Source organism: Salvelinus alpinus, chromosome 6 (genome assembly GCF_045679555.1).
Source record: "Salvelinus alpinus chromosome 6, SLU_Salpinus.1, whole genome shotgun sequence".
Lineage (NCBI taxonomy): Eukaryota > Metazoa > Chordata > Actinopteri > Salmoniformes > Salmonidae > Salvelinus > Salvelinus alpinus.
Window position 1 is genome coordinate 18361837 of NC_092091.1, and position 25513 is coordinate 18387349.

The 25513-nt window shown below is 42.6% G+C and overlaps 1 protein-coding gene across 1 annotated transcript; it reads left to right on the forward strand.

Moving 5' to 3' along the window:
* Window positions 1-726: 726 nt before the first annotated feature.
* Window positions 727-25513, forward strand: LOC139578281 (zinc finger protein 135-like). The gene is made up of 2 exons (XM_071405678.1): window positions 727-986; window positions 21236-25513. Exons 1-2 carry the CDS (start codon window positions 815-817, stop codon window positions 22351-22353), a joined length of 1290 nt encoding a protein of 429 aa, XP_071261779.1. The 5' UTR covers window positions 727-814; the 3' UTR covers window positions 22354-25513.

Genomic DNA, 25513 nt, shown 5'->3' on the forward strand with positions numbered 1-25513 from the left:
CCATGCACAGTTTTCTGTACGATGTGTCGCAAAATGTGTATCCTCTGGGTGTAAACTCTGTGGATTTGGAAACTACAAGTACTTCCGAGTAGAATGGATCCCCCTTTTACTGTGACCCAACGTACAGGATTGATGTACAGTGTACAGTGCAATAAATGATACATACAAACAAAAAACATTGTCGATTTAGGTTTGAAAAAATAAGAAAGAAAGAAAGAAAATAAAATTGAATTGGGCCCATACAAATATTAAGCAGATGTTATTGCAGGTGTAGTGAAAATGCTTGTGTTCCTAGCTCCAACAGTGCAGTAATATCTAACAATACACACAAATCTAAAAGTAAAAGAATGGAATTAAGAAATATTAGGATGAGCAATGTCAGAGTCCGGAGTATAAATATGTATATATATGTGATAGGATGTATAAAGATTATGGAGAGTATGTGGATAGAATATGTAGTATATCTAAAGAATACATAGGATAAAATAGTGTACCGTATGTTCAGCAATAGTCGAATAGGATGGGCTTGACTAGAATACAGTATATACATATGAAATAGGTCAAATCACAGTTTCTTATGGAAATACTTGTAATTATTCGGTGTGCTAACTAGTATAAAACAGATCGATAATTGTTAACATTCTCCATAATTTTCGCCCTAATTATTAATTTACAACGTATACAGGACGGTACTCTTATTCTGAAGGATTCCAACGATTCGTAACTCGGAAGTACATAGTTATTCTTGCCTGTTTAGTAGCGGTATGGATGTCTAAAGCAACACAGCTAGCTTATCAACTTGAATTGTCTAAACATGTCTCAAATACGGTTGTTGAGGGTTTTTCTCAACGAGAGATTAACAGCTGCTGCTGAGGAGATATTTGGGGTCGTTGAAAAAACGGTAGCAGAGTATCAGGAGGAAGTTGTCCGTCTACAGAGGCTGCTCGACATTGTTCTTCAACCTGAGATAAACATGCCCAGAGCAGGTAGGCTAACTATAGCACAAAGAGGAAGAGAGAGGCCCAACTCGGCGGAAAATCTGTCTACCTCCAGCAGGTGGCGTTTTTTCGTTGTTTCGCCCATTGTTTTTATGTGTATAACTCACGCCGTAGAGTTTGGTAAAGTTCAAGCATAATCCTTTGCTCAGGTATCGTTACAGGTCACAACACCCTAATCAGACACTCATAATACAGCTGTTTTATATATCCTAGATAGGGGCCCCACTAGCGCCATCTCTGGGTTGGCATTTCGTCCATTATCTTAACATCTTCCTTTTCATATATAATTAGCTCGAGCACTTCATACCATTTTAATACCACAGTGAAAATACCTATTTACATTATCAACACTATTTTTTTATAAATGTTTATATACGATTTTTTTTCTCAATTGTCCATCTCTTAAGGGACATAGTCCCCATACCGCAGGGGCGGTCTTACGTTAGCCCTTGTCCTAGTGTGTCGCACTGGTACCATATTGGGCACCTCTGGGATCCTCAGGTCCTCTCCTGGCTCTTCCACAGCCTCCTGAAATTGTGGAGGCACGGTCAGCAGAGAACTGCCCTGGTGGGGTCTTCCCTGTGTCCTCATTATGTGTCCTGCCCACACCATCCAGAGGATATTCCCAGTCTTCCACTGTAGCCCTCCTGTGCCCTTTGCTCTCCTGAACTGGGCGTATGTCCTTATGGTTTTTTCGATACTTCTGGCCCTTTACTTCCACTTCATATTACCTTGCGCTGATGTGCCCTATGCATGTGCCAAGACTCCATGTAGCACCCCTGGCGTGAGGTTACAGGAGCACTCTGACAGCCTCGCCTTGTTTTATTACAGGCAGATTTCTTTGCGTGCTGGTCATAGTAATGTTTTGACTTGTACTGACGTGCACGTTTGTGTGCCTGAACATTCCCAATGACTTTTGGTGTGAGGAGCTTGGGAGTTGTTGGCAACAGAGAGCGTGTGTGTCTAGACATGAAGTGCTGTACAGGACTGCTGCCGAAGCCCTCTGTGGGAGTATTTCTCCACGCCAAAATGGCTTGCCACACATCTGTGCCTTCCTGCATTGCCTTTGTGATGAGAGTTTTCACTGCTATTTTCACTGCTGACTCCGCTTTACCATTACTCTGACTGTGGTATGGTGAAGAGGTCACATGATGGAACTCCCATGGTTCTGCAAAGTCTTGACTCAAACTGTGGCCCATTATCCGTAACTACACTACTGTCAGGTATGCCATATCTGCTAAACTGCTGCTTACAACAGTCGATGATGCAAGCGACTGTTGTGTCAATCACTTTCTTCACCTCCCAAAAATCTGAATAGTGGTCCACTATAATCAGAAAAGGAACATTATTTACTGTGAACAGATCCATTCCCACTTTAGACCAAGGACGTGTTGGTATGTCATGTGGCTGCAGTGTTTCTTTTTGCTGTTTAGGTAGATTAGCATTACATATTATGCACACAGCCACAAAAATTGTAATTCCTTGGGTCATACTGAGTCTCTGACTTTCCTGAGACTGGCTTCAACCCCTGAGTGCCCTGCATGGATATGAGTGAGAATCATCGGGCGTAGAGTTTCTGGCACTACCACCCTGTCGCCTTTGTAGACGACCTCTTCCTGCATTGTGAGTTCGTCTCTGTATGTCCAGTAGTCCCTCACCGGGATGGGCGTACTCTTTCTTGTGTCCGGGCCAGCCTCTTAGGATAAAAGACTGAAACATTTGAGAAGTCTTGTCCTCTGCTGAATGAGTTTTAATAGCATCCTGTGTCTTCGGGGAGATGTTTTGATCAGTAGCATGGTTCACATCTTCAAACTCTGCCTGTACAGCATATACTGTCTCATTTGTCCGATATTGCGGGTGACTAGTTGTTGGTAGTGCTGCTCGAGACAAGAAATCTGCAATGTGAAGCGCTGTTCCTATTTTGTATAGTATCTGTAGTTGATAACGCTGAAGCTTTAGCATCATCCTTTAAAGTCGCTTCGGGGCAGACAGCTGTCTTTATTCAGCTTTAGATTCATCTCCCTTGTTCTTTGTAGGAGCTGAGTCAGGTTGTGGTCATGGTCCTGCACTGCTTCTTCCATTGTACCACCACAGCCGTATACCAGGATGTGCATCATGTTGCCTTCGCTGATATTCCTCTGCAGCTGGTTTCACTCCAAAAGGTAACCTTGTCCACCGGTATCTACCATGTGGTAAGGTAACTGCTCTATTCATCCAAACTAGAGGTCGACCGATTATGATTTTTCAACGCCGATACCGATACCGATTATTGGAGGACAAAAAAAAGCCGATACCGATTAATCGGCCGATTTATAATAAAAAAATGTTTTATATATATATATATATATATATCATACACACACACACATTTTTGTAATAATGACAATGAACACTTTTATTTTAACTTAATATAATACATATATACACACACACACAGCTCTGAAGTGACAATGATACTGAAGAGTCTGATTAGGAGACAAATACTCTCAACTGTTTGAATAAAAATAGAGTTTAAGTTACCTGTGATGAATGTTGAAAACAAAAACTTTAATTTCTATATGCAGGAAATCCTATTTTAATAATGGGCATGGTAAGAATTGACGACCAAAGTGCGAGTCATAATTCCCATGACACAGCAAAATCTGAAAAGCGGTTCCTTCATTTATTCCATAGGATATTTTTAGATTCACTTAAAATAAGGTCTGTGTTTCATGTAGGCTTACACCACCGTGCCAATTTTATAACTGTGTAGATATCCATAGGACAAGGTAACTCTGATCAATATTGGCTAAATATAAGCGAAGATAAAAAAAATTGTAGAGTGGATTTATGAAAATATGTTGACAAACGTTACCTTATCCTAGTGAGATTTACACGGGTATCAAAACGTTGAAGCGGTTTAAGCCTGCACGAAACACAGACCTTATTTGAAGTAGATCAAGACATTCTCTATGGAAGACATGAACGGTAAAATAACGAAGGAACCCCTTACAAGTTATTACAGGAATTATAACGTGTCGACTATTTCTCTCTAAACCATATACCTTTGACTAATCCGGAAACTATCACCTCGAAAACAAAACGTTTATTCCGTTCCGTATTTTATCTAACGGGTGGCATCCATGAGTCTAAATATTCCTGTTACATTGCACAACCTTCAATGTTATGTCATAATTACGTAAAATTCTGGCAAATTAGTTCGCAATGAGCCAGGCGGCCCAAACTGTTGCATATACCCTGACTCTGCGTGCAATGAACGCAAGAGAAATGACACAATTTCACCTGGTTAATATTGCCTGCTAACCTGGATTTCTTTTAGCTAAATATGCAGGTTTAAAAATATATACCTGTGTATTGATTTTAAGAAAGGCATTGATGTTTATGGTTAAGTACACATTGGAGCAATGACAGTCATTGATTGATTGTTTTTTATAAGATAAGTTTAATGCTAGCTGGCAACTTACCTTAGCTTACTGCATTCGCTAACAGGCAGGCTCCTCGTGGAGTGCAATGTAATCAGGTGTTAGAGCATTGGACTAGTTAACTGTAAGGTTGCAAGATTGGGTCCCCCGAGCTGACAAGGTTAAAAATCTGTCGAGGCAGAATGTTCCTAGGCTGTCATTGAAAATAAGAATGTGTTCTTAACTGACTTGCCTAGTTAAATAAAGATTAAATAAAGGTGTAAAAATAAAATTAAAAAATCGGCGCCCAAAAATATAGATTTCCAATTGTTATGAAAACTTGAAATCGGCCATTCCGATTAATCGGTCGACCTCTAAGCCAAACGTACCTGCCAGTACCCAATTTTTGCATCCATAACCGAAAAGATTTTAGCTTTTGCCAGGCTTGGCAGTATCTGTTCAATGGCATTTGGTAATGGGCACTTGGATCGAGGCAGACTCTTATTTTGCCAGGCTTTCCCACCACAACCATGTTGCTTATCCACGTAGTAGGTTTGGTGGCCTTCGTAATGACAGCCTGTTCCTCCATTGAATCAACAGCCTTTAGTATATTTTTCTTCAGTGGAATGGGGATTCGACAGGGAAGCTGTTGAACTGGTCTAACAGATTCATCCACCACCAAGTGGAGCTCACCTCAACTCATTCCTAATCCAAGGTGGCTTAGCAGTTCAGACGTCTTTTTCTGTTCCGTATTGTTCGTGTCCTGTATATATATATATTTACACCTTTCTTCGCATATCTTTTATCTATTTTATTATCCAAGAACTCAACTACAAAAGCTTTCCTGCAAAAGCTTTCCTGCAACCCGCTTCACCAATTACAAAAAGTATTACTTACCTCAATCTGAAAATCCATCGTGGAAGCTAGCCAGGGGCTAATTCAGAAGCTAGCCTGTAAGCTTAACCAGAAGCTACTCCGATAGCTAGCCAGAAGCTAATCTGTAGCTGCCCCGAAATTAGCCGGTTTGCTGGCTAGCGTTGGTGTTTCAGCTGCCCACGTTTAGTGGTCATCAGCTATTCCTTTAAGCTCGATAATCTACCGGCACTTTTGTGCAACGCGACTCGGACCGGAGCATTCCGGGACTCTTTTTTTCTCTCAGTTTCCCCGGATTCCAGCCGCAGGCTCTGGACACTTGTACCTTGATTTCGCAGCTAGCTAGCTGCAAACCGTGTGACTATTGGCTTACGTCGACCCCGGAGCAAACTCTAATCATTCTGGAGCTAGCCAGCTGAGGAGTTCCATCACCATCCGGACCCGTTTCTTTTGTTGCTGCTGCAGATACGGAACCCCACCGGGCCTTCACGACTGACTGCCGCGACTGACTGCCGACGTTATCTGCCCGAGGGATTTATCCAACTGGCACCTCCGTCCCGACGTTACCTGAACGCTCATCTGAGGCCCGCTAATCGTTAGCTGTCTTATCGGCTGCTATTTGAACAAGTATATTGGACAACTATTATTATTATTATTATTTATTTATTTTATTTTTTCCTTGGGTCACTATATCTATTTTGCCAATTTGGATTGATCCCCTCTACCACACGGAACCCCACTACACGGAACCCCACTAACCTACCGACGGAAACGCACGAGGTATCTACAAACAGACCTCCATCCTATGCTGCTACCGATAGCCATATACCCGGCCAGCTGTCTGGATCGCCACGACCCCAACCAACCTCTACTCACTGGACCCTTATTGATCACTCGATTAGCATGCCTCTCCTTAATGTAAATATGCCTTGTCCATTGCTGTTCTGGTTAGTGTTTATTGGCTTATTTCACTGTAGAGATTCTAGCCCTGCTCTCTATACCATATCCAACCTCTCAGTTCCACCACCCACATATGCGATGACATCACCTGGTTTCAATGATGTTTCTAGAGACAATATCTCTCTCATCATCACTCAATACCTAGGTTTACCTCCACTGTATTCACATCCTACCATACCTTTGTCTGTACATTATTCCTTTAAACTATTTTATCGCCCCCAGAAACCTCCTTTTACTCTCTGCTCTAGTAGCTCTAGGCGACCAATTCTCATAGCTTTTAGCCGTACCCTTATCCTACTCCTCCTCTGTTCCTCTGGTGATGTAGAGGTGAATCCAGGCCCTGCAGTACCTGGCTCCACTCCTATTCCCCAGGCGCTCTCTTTTGATGACTTCTGTAACCGTAATAGCCTTGGCTTCATGCATGTTAACATTAGAAGCCTCCTCCCTAAGTTTGTTTTGTTCACTGCTTTAGCACACTCTGCCAACCCGGATGTTTTAGCCGTGTCTGAATCCTGGCTTAGAAAGACCACCAAAAATTCAGACATTTTCATCCCCAATTACAAGATTTTCAGACAAGATAGAACGGCCAAAGGGGGCGGTGTTGCAATCTACTGCAAAGACTGCCTGCAGAGTTCTGTTATACTATCCAGGTCTGTTCCCAAACAATTTGAACTTCTACTTTTAAAAATCCACCTCTCTAAAAACAAGTCTCTCACCGTTGCCGCCTGCTATAGACCACCCTCTGCCCCCAGCTGTGCTCTGGACACTATATGTGAACTGATTGCCCCCCATCTATCTTCAGAGCTCGTGCTGCTAGGCGACCTAAATTTGAACATGCTCAACACCCCAGCCACCCTACAATCTAAGCTTGATGCCCTCAATCTCACACAAATTATAAATGAACCTACCAGGTACCACCCCAATTCCGTAAACACGGGTACCCTCATAGATATCATCCTAACAAACTTGCCCTCCAAATACACCTCTGCTGTTTTCAACCAAGATCTCAGCGATCACTGCCTCATTGCCTGCATCCGTAATGGGTCAGCGGTCAAACGACCTCCACTCATCATTGTCAAACGCTCCCTGAAACACTTCAGCGAGCAGGCCTTTCTAATCGACCTGGCCGGGGTATCCTGGAAGGATATTGATCTCATCCCGTCAGTAGAGGATGCCTGGTCATTTTTTAAAAATGCCTTCCTCACCATCTTGAATAAGCATGCCCCATTCAAGAAATTTAGAACCAGGAACAGATATAGCCCTTGGTTCTCTCCTGACCTGACTGCCCTTAACCAACAGAAAAACATCCTATGGCGTTCTGCATTAGCATCGAACAGCCCCCGTGATATGCAACTTTTCAGGGAAGCCAGAAACCAATATACACAGGCAGTTAGAACAGCCAAGGCTAGCTTTTTCAAGCAGAAATTTGCTTCCTGCAACACAAATTCAAAAAAGTTCTGGGACACCGTAAAGTCCATGGAGAATAAGAACACCTCCTCCCAGCTTCCAACCGCTCTGAAGATAGGAAACACTGTCACCACCGACAAATCCACTATAATTGAGAATTTCAATAAGCATTTTTCTACGGCTGGCCATGCCTTCCACCTGGCTACCCCTACCCCGGACAACAGCACTGCCCTCCCCTCTGCTACTCGCCCAAGCCTTCCCCATTTCTCTTTCTCCCAAATACAGTCAGCTGATGTTCTAAATGAGCTGCAAAATCTGGACCCTTACAAATCAGCCGGGCTAGATAATCTGGACCCTTTCTTTCTAAAACTATCTGCTGAAATTGTTGCCACCCCTATTACTAGCCTCTTCAACCTCTCTTTCGTGTCGTCTGAGATCCCCAAAGATTGGAAAGCAGCTGCGGTTATCCCCCTCTTCAAAGGGGGGGACACCCTTGACCCTAACTGCTACAGACCTATATCTATCCTACCCTGCCTTTCTAAGGTCTTCGAAAGCCAAGTCAACAAACAGATTACCGACCATTTCGAATCCCACCACACCTTCTCCGCAATGCAATCTGGTTTCAGAGCTGGTCATGGGTGCACCTCAGCCACGCTCAAGGTCATAAACGATATCGTAACCGCCATCGATAGGAAACAATACTGTGCAGCCGTATTCATTGACCTGGCCAAGGCCTTTGACTCTGTCAATCACCACATCCTCATTGGCAGACTCGACAGCCTTGGTTTCTCTAATGATTGCCTCGCCTGGTTCACCAACTACTTCTCTGATCGAGTTCAGTGTGTCAAATCGGAGGGTCTGTTGTCCGGGCCTCTGGCAGTCTCTATGGGGGTGCCACAGGGTTCAATTCTTGGACCGACTCTCTTCTCTGTTTACATCAATGATGTCGCTCTTGCTGCTGGTGATTCTCTGATCCACCTCTACGCAGACGACACTATTCTGTATACTTCTGGCCCTTCTTTTGACACTGTGTTAACAACCCTCCAGGCGAGCTTCAATGCCATACAACTCTCCTTCCGTGGCCTCCAACTGCTCTTAAATACAAGTAAAACCAAATGCATGCTCTTCAACCGATCACTGCCTGCTCCTGCCCGCCTGTCCAACATCACTACTTTGGACGGCTCTGACTTAGAATATGTGAACACCTACAAATACCTAGGTGTCTGGTTAGACTGTAAACTCTCCTTCCAGACTCACATCAAACATCTCCAATCCAAAGTCAAATCTAGAATTGGCTTCCTATTCCGCAACAAAGCATCCTTTACTCATGCTGCCAAACATACCCTTGTAAAACTGACCATCCTACCAATCCTCGACTTCGGTGATGTCATTTACAAAATAGCCTCCAAAACCCTACTCAATAAATTGGATGCAGTCTATCACAGTGCCATCCGTTTTGTCACCAAAGCCCCATATACTACCCACCACTGCGACCTGTACACTCTCGTTGGCTGGCCCTCGCTTCATACTCGTCGCCAAACCCACTGGTTCCAGGTCATCTACAAGACCCTGCTAGGTAAAGTCCCCCCTTATCTCAGCTCGCTGGTCACCATAGCAGCACCTACCTGTAGCACGCGCTCCAGCAGGTATATCTCTCTAGTCACCCCCAAAACCAATTCTTCCTTTGGACGCCTCTCCTTCCAGTTCTCTGCTGCCAATGACTGGAACGAACTACAAAAATCTCTGAAACTGGAAACACCTATCTCCCTCACTAGCTTTAAGCACCAGCTGTCAGAGCAGCTCATAGATTACTGCACCTGTACATAACCCATCTACAATTTAGCCCAAACAACTACCTCTTTACCTACTGTATTTATTTATTAATTTATTTTGCTCCTTTGCACCCCATTATTTCTGTCTCTACTTTGCACTTTCTTCCACTGCAAACCAACCATTCCATTGTTTTATTTTTATTTATTTTTTATTTATTTTTTTTTATTTTATTTTTAGTTTTTATTTTACTTGCTGTGTTGTACTCACTTCGCCTCCATGGCCTTTTATATTTTTATTTATTTATACATATATTTGTTTGCCTTCACCTCCCTTATCTCACCTCACTTGCTCACATTGTATATAGACTTATTTATTTTTTTTCACTGTATTATTGACTATATGTTTGTTTTACTCCATGTGTAACTATGTGTTGTTGTATGTGTCGAACTGCTTTGCTTTATCTTGGCCAGGTCGCAATTGTAAATGAGAACGTGTTCTCAATTTGCCTACCTGGTTAAATAAAGGTTAAATAAAAAATAAAATAAATAAACCTGGCAGAGCCCCCATCCCTTCAAAAACGTCCTCAAACTCTTTCAGTATTGCCTCTGAGGTGTTCAAGTCTGATGGGACCTTTTTTCTTTAGTGCTGACATGATGAACAACATGTTGGTGGTTGAGCTGTAGCAACTTATGCTTTTCACAAGTTTCTGCTGAATGAGAGGCCTTTGCAAGGTTTTCACCACTTTAGCACATGTTTCCCCATCATGATTGGCTTGTAGTTCACACTCCCCTACTGGTGTAATAACCGAGCCACTGTACAGCCTTCGCCTTGCCTTGCTTGGTAGTGGCTTTGCATCTCCATCCTACATTACTTGCGTAAAGTCTCTGTAGCTGAGTATATTGACAGTTGAGCCACTGTCTAACTGGCATTTGATAGTGCTGCTTGGATCATAATCACAGTTATCACATGTCAGTAGGATAAGCTTTAAGTTTGTAAACCATTTTTCTTTGCCACTTTGAACAGAAATAACATATGTCATGTATAGCATGTCCGCTTCTTCATCATCATTATGATCACTGCATGTATCCTGTTCTAGCAGATTGACAGGCTTACTTTGTCTTTGTCTGCACACTTCAGCAAAATTGTTATAATCCCACAGAATTTGCATATAACCCCATATGCTGAGCATTTGGCTCTTGCCTTTGTTGATCCACAGTACACGCACCCTTCTTTAGTATTTTTCCGCCTTAGATCACTGTCCGATTAATTATGTTTCCATTTTCTATCGACATGGTCTCTGTATTTGTTCTGAGTGGCATAATTGACAGATTCTGCCTGTTTAGGGACAGTGTTCATCTTTTTTAATTGGATCTACGTCTGTCCGCTTGCTTTGCTTATATCTATGGCTTTCGTCAGCGTAAGTTGTGGTTGGCACAGCATACTTGCTCTTACTCTGTTATCTTTACTGCCAGGGGAGGAAAATAGGTTTATTCAAAGATAACATGCTCCCCTGTCTTCAGTGATTCTCTCTTGTGATTCTCCCCACAGAACAAAGGGACAGGATGTAGTTTTAGAACCCAGCCCTAGCCTGTGGTTGACCAATTAGAATTCCTTGCAATAAAACTGGGCCAATGGCCAAATAACAAGTATCCTATTTCAGGTTGGACCAATGAGAAAGTGCAACACGTAGCTATGAGTTCAAGACTGACATTCCTAACAGATGTTGAACTGAAAACCAACACTTTCCATTGATCATTAGCACTCTACTGACTCTCGTCCTCTGCGTTGTGTATTTATCTTCAAAATATTCTTACACAGCCAATCACAAGTCTGTCTCTGATCATTTCGTCTCTCATTGACCCGAAATCACATGAATCCGACATTTGACGCAACCTCACAACATATTGACCAGACGTCTCTGCTTGAGTTTGTTCACATGTTAAAAATGAATCTTTCATAAATCACATTACAGATGGGTTCAAAATGTCTTTATAAAATATCAAGGATTTTCTAAGAATGTTTTTCTATCCTCTTCCCCAAGATGTATGTGATGCTGAACATATGGCACTCTTCCAATTACACTGAGCAGTGTTGCCACTCTCACATGCGGGTCTTTTTTATTTAAGCAAGGAGTTTTTTGTATGGAGATTAATGAGAGAGTGTCGAACAACAACAAAAAATGATGGCTTATTTGTTACCTGAGGGTTATATGAAGTTTCATGATGCTTCATTTCTTACGAGTGTACTGATATAAGTAGGACACATCACATCCCAGCAACTGAGAAAAAAAACCCACTTTTTATCGGCGTTGTCTCGAGATGGCTTTGCATATTCATAGTTGAGGCTAGTAGCATAGCATCTCTCTCCATTGAATACAAGCGGTTGATATTCAAAACAGGATTACAGTAATGAGATGTATCCACTAGAGGTCGACCGATTTCAAGTTTTCATAACAATCGGTAATCTGCATTTTTGGATGCCGATTATGGCCGATTACGTTGCATTCCACGAGGAAACTGCTGTTACGCGAGTGCAGCAAGGAGCCACGGTAAATTGCTAATTAGCATTAAACTTATCTTGTAAAAAAATCAATCTTCACACAATCACTCGTTAACTACACATGGTTGATGATATTACTATGTTAACTAACTCACAGTAGGTACATCATGAGACTCTGCTCTCCACATGGTCTCATATGCTCTTTCTGCTCTCCACATGGTCTCATATTCTCTCTCTGATCTCCACAGTCTCATGTTCTCTCTCTGCTCTCCACATGGTCTCATATTCTCTCTCTGATCTCCACATGGTCTCATATTCTCTCTCTGCTCTCCACATCGTCTCATTATCTCTGCTCTCCACATGGTCTCATATTCTCTTTCTGCTCTCCACATGGTCTCATATTCTCTCTGCTCTCCACATGGTCTCATATTATCTCTGCTCTCCACATGGTCTCATATTCCGGAGACACCTGAAACCCCACCTCTTTAAGGAATACCTAGGATAGGATAAAATAATCCTTCTAACCCCCCCCCCCCCTTAGAGTTAGATGCACTATTGTAAAGTGGTTGTTCCACTGGACATCATAAGGTGAATGCACCAACTTGTAAGTCGCTCTGGATAAGAGCGTCTGCTAAATGACTTAAATGTAAATGTAAATGTAACTATCTTGTCCTGCGTTGCATATAATCAATGCGGTGCTTGTTAATTTATCATTGAATCACAGCCTACTTCGCCAAACGGGTGATGATTTAACAAAAGTACAATCGTTGCACAAATGTACCTAACCATAAACATCAATGCTTTTCTTAAAATCAATACATGGTTGTATATTTTTTTAAACCTGCATATTTAGTTAAAACAAATTCATGTTAGCAGGCAATATTAACTAGGGAAATATATATATACACACACACACACCGGCCAATTAATCGGTATTGGCTTTTTTTGGTCCTCCAATTATTGGTATCGGCGTTGAAAAATCATAATCGGTCAACCTCTAGTATCCACCAATCCAAAGAAACGATAAGCGGGAGCTAGACAGCCCGCAGTGCCGGTTTGTGGACAACGACTCCCATTGTTAGGGCGGAGAGATGTATCTTAATCTGTGCTATAACCCAAGATGTACTCTTAAAGGCGCTGCATGGTCAATCTGACGTCTGCATTGGCCGTGCAGCATTTACAGTGTTACGGGAAAAGTCAGGGCATTCATACTTCTTGCGCTTCACGGAACAGCGCAGAGCTGTTGTGAAGGAAGTTGTCTTCTTTTACTTTGAGATTGGGTTGGTGCATCGCATCCATTTTTTTTATGTGCATACACCACCATCTACTGTACTGGAGTGTGAGGACAATCATTGCCTACCTACATAAAATGTTCTTCATCAACAAGTCCTGTTCCTCTAAAAAGGTGAAATAGAGCCCTAAACACCACTTCCCTCCACCCCCCCCCCCCCAAACCCCAACCCCGTCCAGCCTCTCTAACCCTTTCACACAATCTCATACAGTTCACAAAATATCAACATTTGCTCCACCGTTTCCTCCACTAAACACTCATCACACAGACCTGTTTAATTTCTCCCTATCATCCACAACGTGGCATTCAAACCTGTGTGCCCAAACCGTAGTCTACTCCACACAACTTCCTCTGTCCTACATCCCATACTCCTCACCTCTTCCTTTACTGACCGGTGCACGCCTACCCTTACTACTAGCATCCCACTTCCTTTGCCGAAGATCGGGCCCTTTTGCCCGGATCAAGGACTTGACTTCCCTGCGGCCCAGCAAGACCTGAATATCTACCCCCTCTTGCCTCACCGCACTCTTAGCCAGCACACCAGCCTTCTCATTACCCTCTACACCTACATGGGCGGGAAACCAGCAAACGCTTATCACCACTTCCATCCTCTCCAATCCCATTAACAGCACCATCGTCTCTACAAACAAGTCTCCCCTATCCAACCTGCCCGTCCTCACACTACTCAACATTGCAGCCCAATCAGAGCAGGTTACCACTCTGAGTAGTTTCAAGGAAGTTGTCAATTAAGTAAGTTTGTGTAAGTTTGTGGACCTCCCGCCTCCACCTACTGTCAACCAATCATGTCAATGCGGAGCAAAAAGGAGCCCTCCACATTGTTATGACATTTGGGAGGTGCACAGCGATGCGGTACGGAGCTCAATTTGGCCTCTGCAGGCCTCCGGAGGCTCCACAATTGCGACACACCCTCCATACGGAGCCTATAAATAGGATTTTAAGGAGCCAAACTTTACCGTTACTCTTTAAGGTCCAAGGACCTTGTGTTATTTTCAGAGGTAGACTGACTCTGGCATCCAAATCAGCCAAATACTCCATCTAAACGTGAATCGATTCTCTACTGCGAAACGGTTCTCGAAACATAAGGCCCTTTACTTTCATATCACATCAAAATAATTTCACAAATGCAAAACTTACCCACTTACTGTACACTGTTTTAACCCACTTACTGTACACTGTTTTAACCTGCTTTATCGCAGTTGCAGCCGATTTCTTCCGTTACACACAGATGTTTGGAGCATGCTAGATAGCTAAGTAGCACAGGTGGTCCCTCTGTCTTCCGTAAACGCGCTGTAACATGGAGATATGGCTGTGTGGGAACACCAACCCTAAACCCATAAAGGTGTGTATCAATTAAACTTTTTTTGTTTTTTGAAAATGATTTCTTGCTGTTATGAAAGATAAGGCCCTTATGCTTCCATAACCGTACCGCAAGCGATGTTAATGTTCAGACCGAGCGCCAGGGCACTTCAAAACTCCCCCGTACAGAAGACGCCTTCATCCAATGACTCTTATATGTAATCAGAGAGGAAGAGGCGAAGGGAGAGGGATAACTGGGCCCAAAATGGCTCACCAAGCGAGGAGTTTTATATGGAGGTCAATAAGAGTGTTGAATATGGTTAACAAAAAAATGTATGTCTTATTTGATCGAATAAAAGTTTCATAAAGATTAGGTTGTTACAAGTGTACTGATATAAGTAGGACACGATGTCCCAGCAACTTTGAGAGAAAACTCTATCAGAGTTGTGCCTAGTCGTCACTAGTTACCACAGCCACAAAGTCATAAACCCCACCTATTTCTAGAATGTATCTTCTTAAAATGTGATTTTAAACCTAACCTTAACCATACTGCGAACCCTATGCTTAACCATTTTGACTTTGTGACTGTGGTAAGTATTGGAAACAGTTGTGCATGTTGTTCATACATGTATCTGCCCTCTCATTAGCTAGAATGGTCCCACCTGCTCTTGCCTCCTCCCGACTGCCTTCCGTTTTTGAAGACATTTTTTTCATTGTTAGAGCGGCCATTACAGTATCTGGTCAATATAATGGATCATTTGTGGTGTAGGAAACCGACAACGATGAGAGTTTATAAGGAGGAGGTGCCAGGACAACAACCTCTCCCTCAAAATCAGTAAGACAAAGGAGCTGATCATGGACTACAGGAAACGGAGGGCTGAGCAAGCCCCCATCCACATCGACAGCGCTGTTGTGGAACTTCAAGTTCCTCTGTGTCACTAAGGACCTACCCCGGCCAAACCTGGATGGCCCAGTGTCATCCAGGTTTGGCCGGGGTAGGCTGTCATTGTAAATAAGAATATGTTCTTAACGGACTTGCCTAGTTAAATAAAGGTTAAAGAAAATAAAAAATGTTGGAACATTGCTGCGGGGACTTGCTTCCATTCAGCCACAAGAGCATTAGTGAGGTTGGGCACTGATGATTAGGCCTGGCTCGTAGTTGGCATTCCAATTCATCCCAAAGCTGTTCCATGGGGTTGAGGTCAGGGCTCTGTGCAAGCCAGTCAAGTTCTTCCACACCAATCTCGACAAACCACTTTTGTATGGACCTCGCTTTGTGCACGGGGCATTGTCATGCTGAAATAGGAAAGGGCCTTCCTCAAACTGTTGACACAAAGTTGGAAGCACTGGAATTTAGGGGCATTCGCCAAACCCAGTCGGACTGCCAGATGGTGAAGCGTGATTCATCACGCTTTACACCATTCCAGCCGACGCTTGGCATTGCATATGGTTATCTTAGGCTTGTGTGCGGCTACTCGGCCATGGAAACCCATTTCATGAAGCTCCCGACAAACAGTTCTTGTGCTGACGTTGCTTCCAGAGGCCATTTGGAACTTGGTAGTAAGTGTTGCAACCCAAGGACAAGACAATTTTTGCACGCTACACACATCAGCACTCGCCGGTCCCGTTCTGTGAGCTTGTGTGGCCTACCACTTCGTGGCTGAGCCATTGTTGCGCCACTTCATAATAATAGCACTTACAGTTGACCAGGAAAGCTCTAGCAGTGCAGAAATTTGACAAATTGACTTGTTGGAAGCCATGTTGAAAGTCACTGAGCTCTTCAGTAAGGCCATTCTACTGCCGATGTTTGTCTGTAGAGATTGCATGGCTGTGTGCTCGATTTTATACCCCTGTCAGCAACGGGTGTGGCTGAAATAGCCAAATCCACTAATTTGAAGGAGTGTCCACATACTTTTGTATATATATACAGTGGGGAGAACAAGTATTTGATACACTGCCGATTTTGCAGGTTTTCCTACTTACAAAGCATGTAGAGGTCTGTAATTTTTATCATAGGTACACTTCAACTGTGAGAGACGGAATCTAAAACAAAAATCCAGAAAATCACATTGTATGATTTTTAAATAATTAATTTGCATTTTATTGCATGACATAAGTATTTGATCACCTACCAACCAGTAAGAATTCCGGCTCTCACAGACCTGTTAGTTTTTCTTTAAGAAGCCCTCCTGTTCTCCACTCATTACCTGTATTAACTGCACCTGTTTGAACTCGTTACCTGTATAAAAGACACCTGTCCACACACTCAATCAAACAGACTCCAACCTCTCCACAATGGCCAAGACCAGAGAGCTGTGTAAGGACATCAGGGATAAAATTGTAGACCTGCACAAGGCTGGGATGGGCTACAGGACAATAGGCAAGCAGCTTGGGGAGAAGGCAACAACTGTTGGCGCAATTATTAGAAAATGGAAGAAGTTGAAGATGACGGTCAATCACCCTCGGTCTGGGGCTCCATGCAAGATCTCACCTCGTGGGGCATCAATGATCATGAGGAAGGTGAGGGATCAGCCCAGAACTACCCGGCAGGACCTGGTCAATGACCTGAAGAGAGCTGGGACCACAGTCTCAAAGAAAACCATTAGTAACACACTACGCCGTCATGGATTAAAATACTGCAGTGTACACAAGGTCCCCCTGCTCAAGCCAGCGCATGTCCAGGCCCGTCTGAAGTTTGCCAATGACCATCTGGATGATCCAGAGGAGGAATGGGAGAAGGTCATGTGGTCTGATGAGACAAAAATAGAGCTTTTTGGTCTAAACTCCACTCGCCGTGTTTGGAAGAAGAAGAAGGATGAGTACAACCCCAAGAACACCATCCCAACCGTGAAGCATGGAGGTGGAAACATCATTCTTTGGGGATGCTTTTCTGCAAAGGGGACAGGACGACTGCACCGTATTGAGGGGAGGATGGATGGGGCCATGTATCGCGAGATCTTGGCCAACAACCTCCTTCCCTCAGTAAGAGCATTGAAGATGGGTCGTGGCTGGGTCTTCCAGCATGACAATGACACGAAGCACACAGCCATGGCAACCAAGGAGTGGCTCCGTAAGAAGCATCTCAAGGTCCTGGAGTGGCCTAGCCAGTCTCCAGACCTGAACCCAATAGAAAATCTTTGGAGGGAGCTGAAAGTCCGTATTGCCCAGCGACAGCCCCGAAACCTGAAGGATCTGGAGAAGATCTGTAGGGAGGAGTGGGCCAAAATCCCTGCTGCAGTGTGTGCAAACCTAGTCAAGAACTACAGGATACGTATGATCTCTGTAATTGCAAACAAAGGTTTCTGTACCAAATATTAAGTTCTGCTTTTCTGATGTATCAAATACTTATGTCATGCAATAAAATGCAAATTAATTACTTAAAAATCATACAATGTGATTTTCTGGATTTTTGTTTTAGATTCCGTCTCTCACAGTTGAAGTGTACCTATGATAAAAATTACAGACCTCTACATGCTTTGTAAGTAGGAAAACCTGCAAAATCGGCAGTGTATCAAATACTTGTTCTCCCCACTGTATATATATATATATATATATATATATATATAGGTGTATTACCTCAATTACACAGGAGGTTAGTGGCAACTTAATTGGGGAGGACAGGCTCGTGGTAATGGCTGGAGCGAAGTGGAATGGTATTGTTGTGGAAATTCTTACACAGGGACACAAAGTAAATCTTAAATGAATCATTGTTTATTATCAGTTAACTGGAGAGGTTCCAACAAACTTGATGCACCATAGTGAACGTCTGTCAGGAGCTCTAACGGGGCAGTCCATTAGTTCTCTTATATACTGCAGTCAAGTCATTTATGCATGATTTAGCTTATTCATAATTCATTCATCATTAACGTTTTCTTCATGCATGTGACGGACCAATACCTCACGAGGCTTCTCTAAGCTGAGACCTTGAAACTGAGATATATTTCGTTCTCAAAACAAGGTTCTGGGCGTACTGCCGAATTGCAAATCCTGATAGTGAGGGTTCGTTCAATCAGTCACGGTTATTAGAAAAGCACAAACATAACATTTTCCATCACAGTATCCAATATATCACACAGTTTCCATGTTTTTGCTGCCATTCCATTCACTCCATTCCAGACATTATTATGAGCCGTCCTCCCCTCAGCAGCGCACTGCTCAACTACCTTTTCCCCTGCACATTGACTCGGTATCGGTACTCCTTGTATTTAGACTTTATTTTACCATTTCATTTTTTATTAGTATATTTTGGATATGTGAAATTATTTTGATGTGATATGAAAGTAGGGGGCTTTGTGTTTCTAGAACTATACCACAATTAAGAATCAAATCAAATTTGATTGGTCGCATATACATATTGCAGATGTTATTGCAGGTGGCAGCGAAATGTTTGTTTCTAGCACCAACAGTGCAGTAATACCTAACAATACACACAAATCAACAACAAAAAATAATAAAGAAATGTAGAAATATCAGGACGAGCAATGTCATAGTCCGGAATATGAATATACATGTATATAATGTTGTGTATAGACATTATGAACAGTATATGAATAGAACATGTGTCTACAGCAGTAGTTATATAGGATGAGCCTTGAATAGAATACAGTATATACATATGAAGTGGGTAAAACAGTATGCGTACATTATTAAACTGGCTATGTACATAGGGCAGCAGTCTCTACGGTGCAGGGTAGAGTACCGGGTGGTAGCCGACTAGAACAGTGATTAAGTTATTGGGTGGAGGCTGGCTAGTAGTGACTATTTAACAGTCTGATGGCCTGAAGATAGAAGCTGTTTTTCAATGTCTTGGTCCCAGCTTTGATGCATCTGTACGTACTGTCTGCTCCTTCTAGATGGTAGCAGGGTGAACAGGCCGTGACTCGGGTGGGTGAGGTCCTTGATGATCTTCTTGGCCTTCCTGTGACACCGGGTGTTGTAGATGTCCTGGAGGGCAGGCAGTGTGCCCCCGGTGATGCGTTGGGTTGACCGCACGACCCACTGGAGAGCTCTGCTTTTGTGGATGGTGCAATTGCTGTACCAGGCGGTGATACAGCCTGACAGGATGCTCTCAATGGTGCATCTGTAGAAGTTCATAAGGTTCTTAGGGGCCAAGCTAAATTTCTTTAAGCCTTCTGATGTTTAAGAGGCATGTTTAAGAGGCACTGTTGCACCACTGTCTGTGTGAAGGGACCATTTCAGGTTGTCAGTGATGTGCACGCAGAGGAACTTAAAGCTTTTGACCGTCTCCACTGCAGCTCCGCCGATGTGGATGGGGGCATGCTCTCTCTGCTGTCTCCTGTAGTCCCTGATCAGTTCCTTCGTTTTGTTGACATTGAGGGAGACGTTATTTTCCTGGCACCACTCCACCAGGGCCCTCACCTCCATGTAGGCTGTCTTGTCATTATTGGTAATCTGCATGCTTGATGATTGAGTTGGAGACGTGCGTGGCCATGCAGTCAAAGGAGTACAGGAGGGGGCTGAGCACACACCATTGTGGGGCCACCATGTTGAGGATCAGCGTAGCAGAGGTGTTGTTGAACAGAATTCTAGCATAGGTATTCCTCTTGTCCAGATGGGATAGGGCAGTGTGATGGCGATTGTGTCGTCCGTGGATCTGTTGGGACGGTATGCAAATTGTAGTGGGTTTAGGGTGTCGAGTAAGGTGGAGGGTATATGATCCTTAACTAGCCTCTCAAAGCACTTCATGATGACAGAAGTGAGTGCTACGGGGCGATAGTCATTTAGTTCAGTTACCTTCACTTTCTTGGGTACAGGAACAATGGTGGACCTCTTGAAGCAAGTGGGGACAACAGACTGGGATAGGGAAAGATTGAATATGTTTGTAAACACTTCAGCCAGCAGGTCTGCGTATGATCTGAGGACTCTGCTTTGTTAACATTCTCTGTTTCACGAAATCATGGATCTCTCCGGATATACTGTCCACATCTTTACAGCCAGGGGGGGTCTCCATACATTGCATGGAAAGAAAGAACTCTCTGGGAAAAAGAAAGGTGGAGGTGTACGTTTCATGATTATCTACTCATTGTGTGTTTGTGGTTAACGTACAAGAACAGAATTTTGTTTGTTCTCCCTATCTGGAATGCCTCACCATCAAATGCCGACCGCATTACCTCTCGAGAGAATTCTCTTCAGTCATCGTCACGACCATGTATATTCACATTTAGATGGAATATTTGGCTGTTTTGGCTGTTTGAGCCAATTCGCCTCTAAGCAGAACATATAAGGTCCTTGGACTATAAGGAGTAACGTTAGGCTCCTTTAGTTTATTATTGGGCTACCCAGGCCCATGTTGTGCATCTAAAGGTTAAGAACATAAATTGTGAATGAATGATATTGTATTGTATTGCACCCTCTAAACTTTTTCCACTGATCCCTTCTCCAATATTCATGTAATCTGTTGTTGCTAGCAATATTCATAAAAAATACAATTGTATTTATATTTTGAGATCTGGTCGCAGACTCCCTGCAGTGTCGGACCCACTTTGGGAACCCCCGGCTAACTCGTTAAAAGTTTGTCTAGCTCAACCTTCATTTTTTAAGACATTGGATGTCAATGGTAGTTATTTTTGAGACAAAGTACAGGATTAGTTGATTTATTTTAGATCAGTAGACGTTAATTATTGCAGGCGTACCAGACAGGAGGTAGGTCTACATGTCATTGAGTTTTCTGTTTTATCCTTTCTCCTTTCCTCCAGACCGCCAGCAGTGTACTCTTTCTTTCTCTGAAGAGGAGGTTCCCCCTGAGCAGCAGCAGTGTGAGCAGGAGTGGAGCCCCAGTCTGAGACAGGAGGACCCAGAGCCCACACAGATTAAAGAGGAGCAGGAGGAACTCCGGAGCCGTCAGGGAGAAGAGCAGATTCAAGGGATTGAGGCAGAGACCATAGAGTTCATATTCAACCCTGTATGTGTGAAAAGTGACCTTGATGAAGACCCAACTCAGCCCTCACATCTCTATCAAGCCCAAAAGGAGGGAAACGGAGAGAGAGACACACTACCCAGTACTACAACTGAAAATATCAAAACAGAACCTGATGGAGACATCTATGTAGAATCAGAACCAACCAGTGTCTCTCAGCCTTTCTCTACAGTAAATCCAGACTGTTCTGCAGCTCAGAGTGAAAACAGTCAAAGTGTCAGTGGTATGGAGACTGGAGGACCTCCGTCAGGTTTTAAGTCAGTCAAATCAAAGAGAACAAAGATGATAAAAGGACAAAGCTCCTGTGTCAAGAAATCTACACAGTTGACCCTCCTGAAATCACCCAGTCAAAGTCATGCTACTCCTTGTTGTTGTAAGGTGTGTGGCAAGTCTTTTCATCACATGGGTACATTAATCAAACACGTGCAAATTCATACAAAGGATGAAGAAGGTATTTGTGGTGTGTGTGGAAAATGTTTTCAGTCCACAGAAAGTATGAAAGATCACCTCCAAACTCACATTGCAGATAGGTTTTGTTGTCATGTTTGTGGTAAAGGGTTCACCTTAAACAGTAATCTAAAAAGACACATGAGGAGCCACACAAGAGAGAAACCATATGGCTGTCATTATTGTGGCCAGGGATTCAGCACTGGCAGCACTCTGAATAGACACATTAGGATTCACACAGGGGAGAAGCCATTTTGCTGCCCTGATTGTGGCAAATCATTCACTCAGAGTGGACATCTAAAAATACACATGAGGACCCACACAGGGGAGAAACCACATAGCTGCCCTGATTGTGGCAAAGGATTCAGCATTGCCAGTAATCTGTCAGTGCACATGAAGATTCACACAGGAGATAAAAGACAAAAGGATTCAGCACTGGCACCAATCTGAATGTGCACATGAGAACTCAGGGGAGAGACCATACTGATGTCCTCATAGTAGAAATGTATTTCCCAATCAGGTACATTGAATAACAGACACACCAAGGAAGCACTTTAAATGTGTGATACTGGCAGTATTTTTCTAAATGATAGAACTCTGATAAAGTAACATGAAGAACAATCACAAGAGGGAGGAAACATGACAGTGTGCTGTTTGGGGAGAGGTCTGGAGACAGAAGATTGAGAGGCACATTGTACAGTGCCTTTAAAAAGTATTCATACCCCTTGACTTATTCCACATTTTGTTGTGTTGTAGCCTGAATTCATAATGACTTAAATACATTTTAAAAATCCCCTCACACATCTACACACAATGCCCCATAATGATAAAGTGAAGAGAAAAAACAAACATTTTTTAATGAAATCTTATTTACATAAGTATTCACACCCGAGTCAATACTTTGTAGAAGCACCTTAGACATACAGACAATCTGCTTTGCACATCTTGATATGGGGATTTTCTCCCATTCTTCCTTGCAGATTTTCTCAAGCTCTTAAGTTAGATGGGGAGTAGCGGTGAACTTCAAGTCTGGGCATTGACTGGGCCACTCAAGGACTTTCATATTCTTGTTCTGAAGCCATTCCAGTATTACTTTGGCTGTATGCTTGGGGTCATTGTCCTGTTGGAAAGTATATCTTTGACCCAGTCTAAGGTCATTTGCACTCTGAAACAGGTTCTCATCAAGGATTTGCCTGCATTTGACTCCATTCATTGTTCCATCTATCCTTACCAGCGTCTCAGTCCCTGCCGCTGAAAAGCATCCCCATAGCATGATGCTGCCGCCACCATGTTTCACGGTAGGGATGGTGTTAGACGGGTGATGAGCTCTGTCAGGTTTTCTCCAGACATAGCACTTTGCTTTCAGGCTAAAGAGTAAACTTTTTGTCTCATCAGATCACAGAATCTTTTGCCTTATGCTCAGTCTTTCACGTGCCTTTTTGCAAACTCCATGCATGCTGTCAGGTGCCTTTTTCCCAGGAGTGGCTTCTGAAAGGAATTTTATAACATCTGTACATTATAGGAACACCTGTAATTACAAAAGTACAATGATTAATGTTTTGCTTTAGCTTGAGATTAAGAATCAGTGGTAGAGACTTTGTAAGTGCATGAAGAGGTCGACTGTACAAAAGTCATATGCCTGTTTGTTGAAACTATACTTTCAGTTCCTGTCGTTGCTGTGTTCCAGGCTTACTTCTGCTAGCACATGATAGCAATAGGAGGAAGAAGGATTGGGAAATTAACTGCAAATAACAATAAGCTGAACTCCGCTTAGCAGAAACATCTTTGTATTTGCAACTATTAATTATGAGCTTATATGGTATTAAAGTTAAGGGACATCACCCTGGGCGGGGTGAACCTCAGTTGGGGATAAATGGGAAAACATCTTTTGAACTAAGTGTGTTACTTGCAAATTACTGTAAGTATATACTCCGGCTTGCAATCCGGCTTGCAATCCTTATTAAATAAACTAACCTCTGATCAAGGAAGTTTCCCGTGGTCTCTTGTATGAACATAGGGCAGAATTCCCTTGCATTTCCATCTGGTCACTCTCCCATAAAGCCCAGATTGGTGAGGTGCCATAGAGACTGTTATCCTTCTTGCAAGTTCTCCCATCTCAGCCAAGGAACTCCATAGTTCTGTCGGAGTGGTCATTGGGTTCTTGGTCACCTCCCTGACCAAGGTCCTTCTTGCCCGGTTGCTCAGTTTGGTCGGACGGCCAGCTCTAGCCAAAGTCAGGGTAGTTCCATATTTTTTCACTTTCCCAATGATTGAGACCACTGTGCTCAATCAAACATTCAACATTCAACTCAACATAAATTGTTTTATACCCTTCCCCAGATATGTCTCATCACAATCCTGGAGATCTACGGACAATTCCTTGGACTTAATGGTATAGTTTCTGCTCTGACATGCACTGTCAATTATGGGACCTTTATATAGGCAGGTGTGTTTCTTTCTAAATCATCTCCAAACAATTGAATTGGCCACAGGTGGACTCCAATCAAGTTGTAGCGACATCTCAAAGATGATCAAAGGAAATTGGATGCACCTGAGCTCAATTTTGAATGTCATAGCAAAGAGGTGTGAATACTTATGTAAATTAGATATGGGTGTATTTCATTTTCAGTCAATTAGAATTTTTTTCTAAAAACATATTTTCACTTTGTCGTAAGAGGGTATTGTGTGTAGATAGGTGAGAATGATTTATTTAATCCATTTTGAATTCAGGCTGTAACAACACAATGTGGTATAAGTCAAGGGGTATGAATACTTTCTGAAGGCATTGTATATATATTCCACTCTTAGGTGAATAAAATATGACTGAATTACAACTGAATTTCAACATAAGAACAATACATCACCCGAAGCAGCCACCACTATAACAGAGAGCAGTCCGTGGATTTCTGAGCAACAGTAGTCCCTGCTCATTAGTTATAAGATGACGCAACAGACATTTGAAACTATGTCCTCCATCTCTACATAAAATAGGTTTTTGTCAATATGTTGAAATTTCCACAGAGGATTTTACAAAAACACATTTACAGAAATAACTGCAGATCCAAAGTGTGGTAACAGAATAAAACTGAGTGTTATACCGTCATTTTGTTACCAAACTTGGCATCTGCACAGTTTTTCCAGTAAATGTGTTTTTATTTTATTTACTGTGTAAATTGTTCAAAGTAGTCATTGTGTATATAGTTGTATGGTTTGTTAAACTGAGGAAATCAATGGTTTTGGTTTGGCACACATTTTAAAATGAGAAGAAAAAAAATCGGAGTCTCAGCGTAATTCCGTTATCATGGAATTGCCCTATAAAGTAGTTTTCGCAATATCAGTTACTTTGTATATCAGTTAGTGTCCACAGGAGCTGAAATAATCCTACCATTATTATTACTTCGGAGCTTGATGCCAATATCCACTCTGAGGGGAAAATACATTTTTATTTTGTTTTCCATGTTTTGACAAGCATTAAGAAAATTGTTGTGCTATGCTCAAATGGACCCATTCATATACTGTAAATGAACCTTCTGAAACATGTTTGTTTTTTAATTCTAGAGATTGTACATTTTATCTGCCTTTGTATAACAGAATAAATGTTGATAACACA

What these genes read in the sequence shown, in the direction of transcription:
- LOC139578281 (XM_071405678.1), top strand. Translation starts at nt 815, where the DNA reads ATGTCTCAAATACGGTTGTTGAGGGTTTTTCTCAACGAGAGATTAACA. An exon ending in GATAAACATGCCCAGAGCAG is followed by an intron (nt 987 to 21,235) that starts GTAGGCTAACTA and finishes CCTTTCCTCCAG; the next exon opens with ACCGCCAGCAGTGTACTCTT.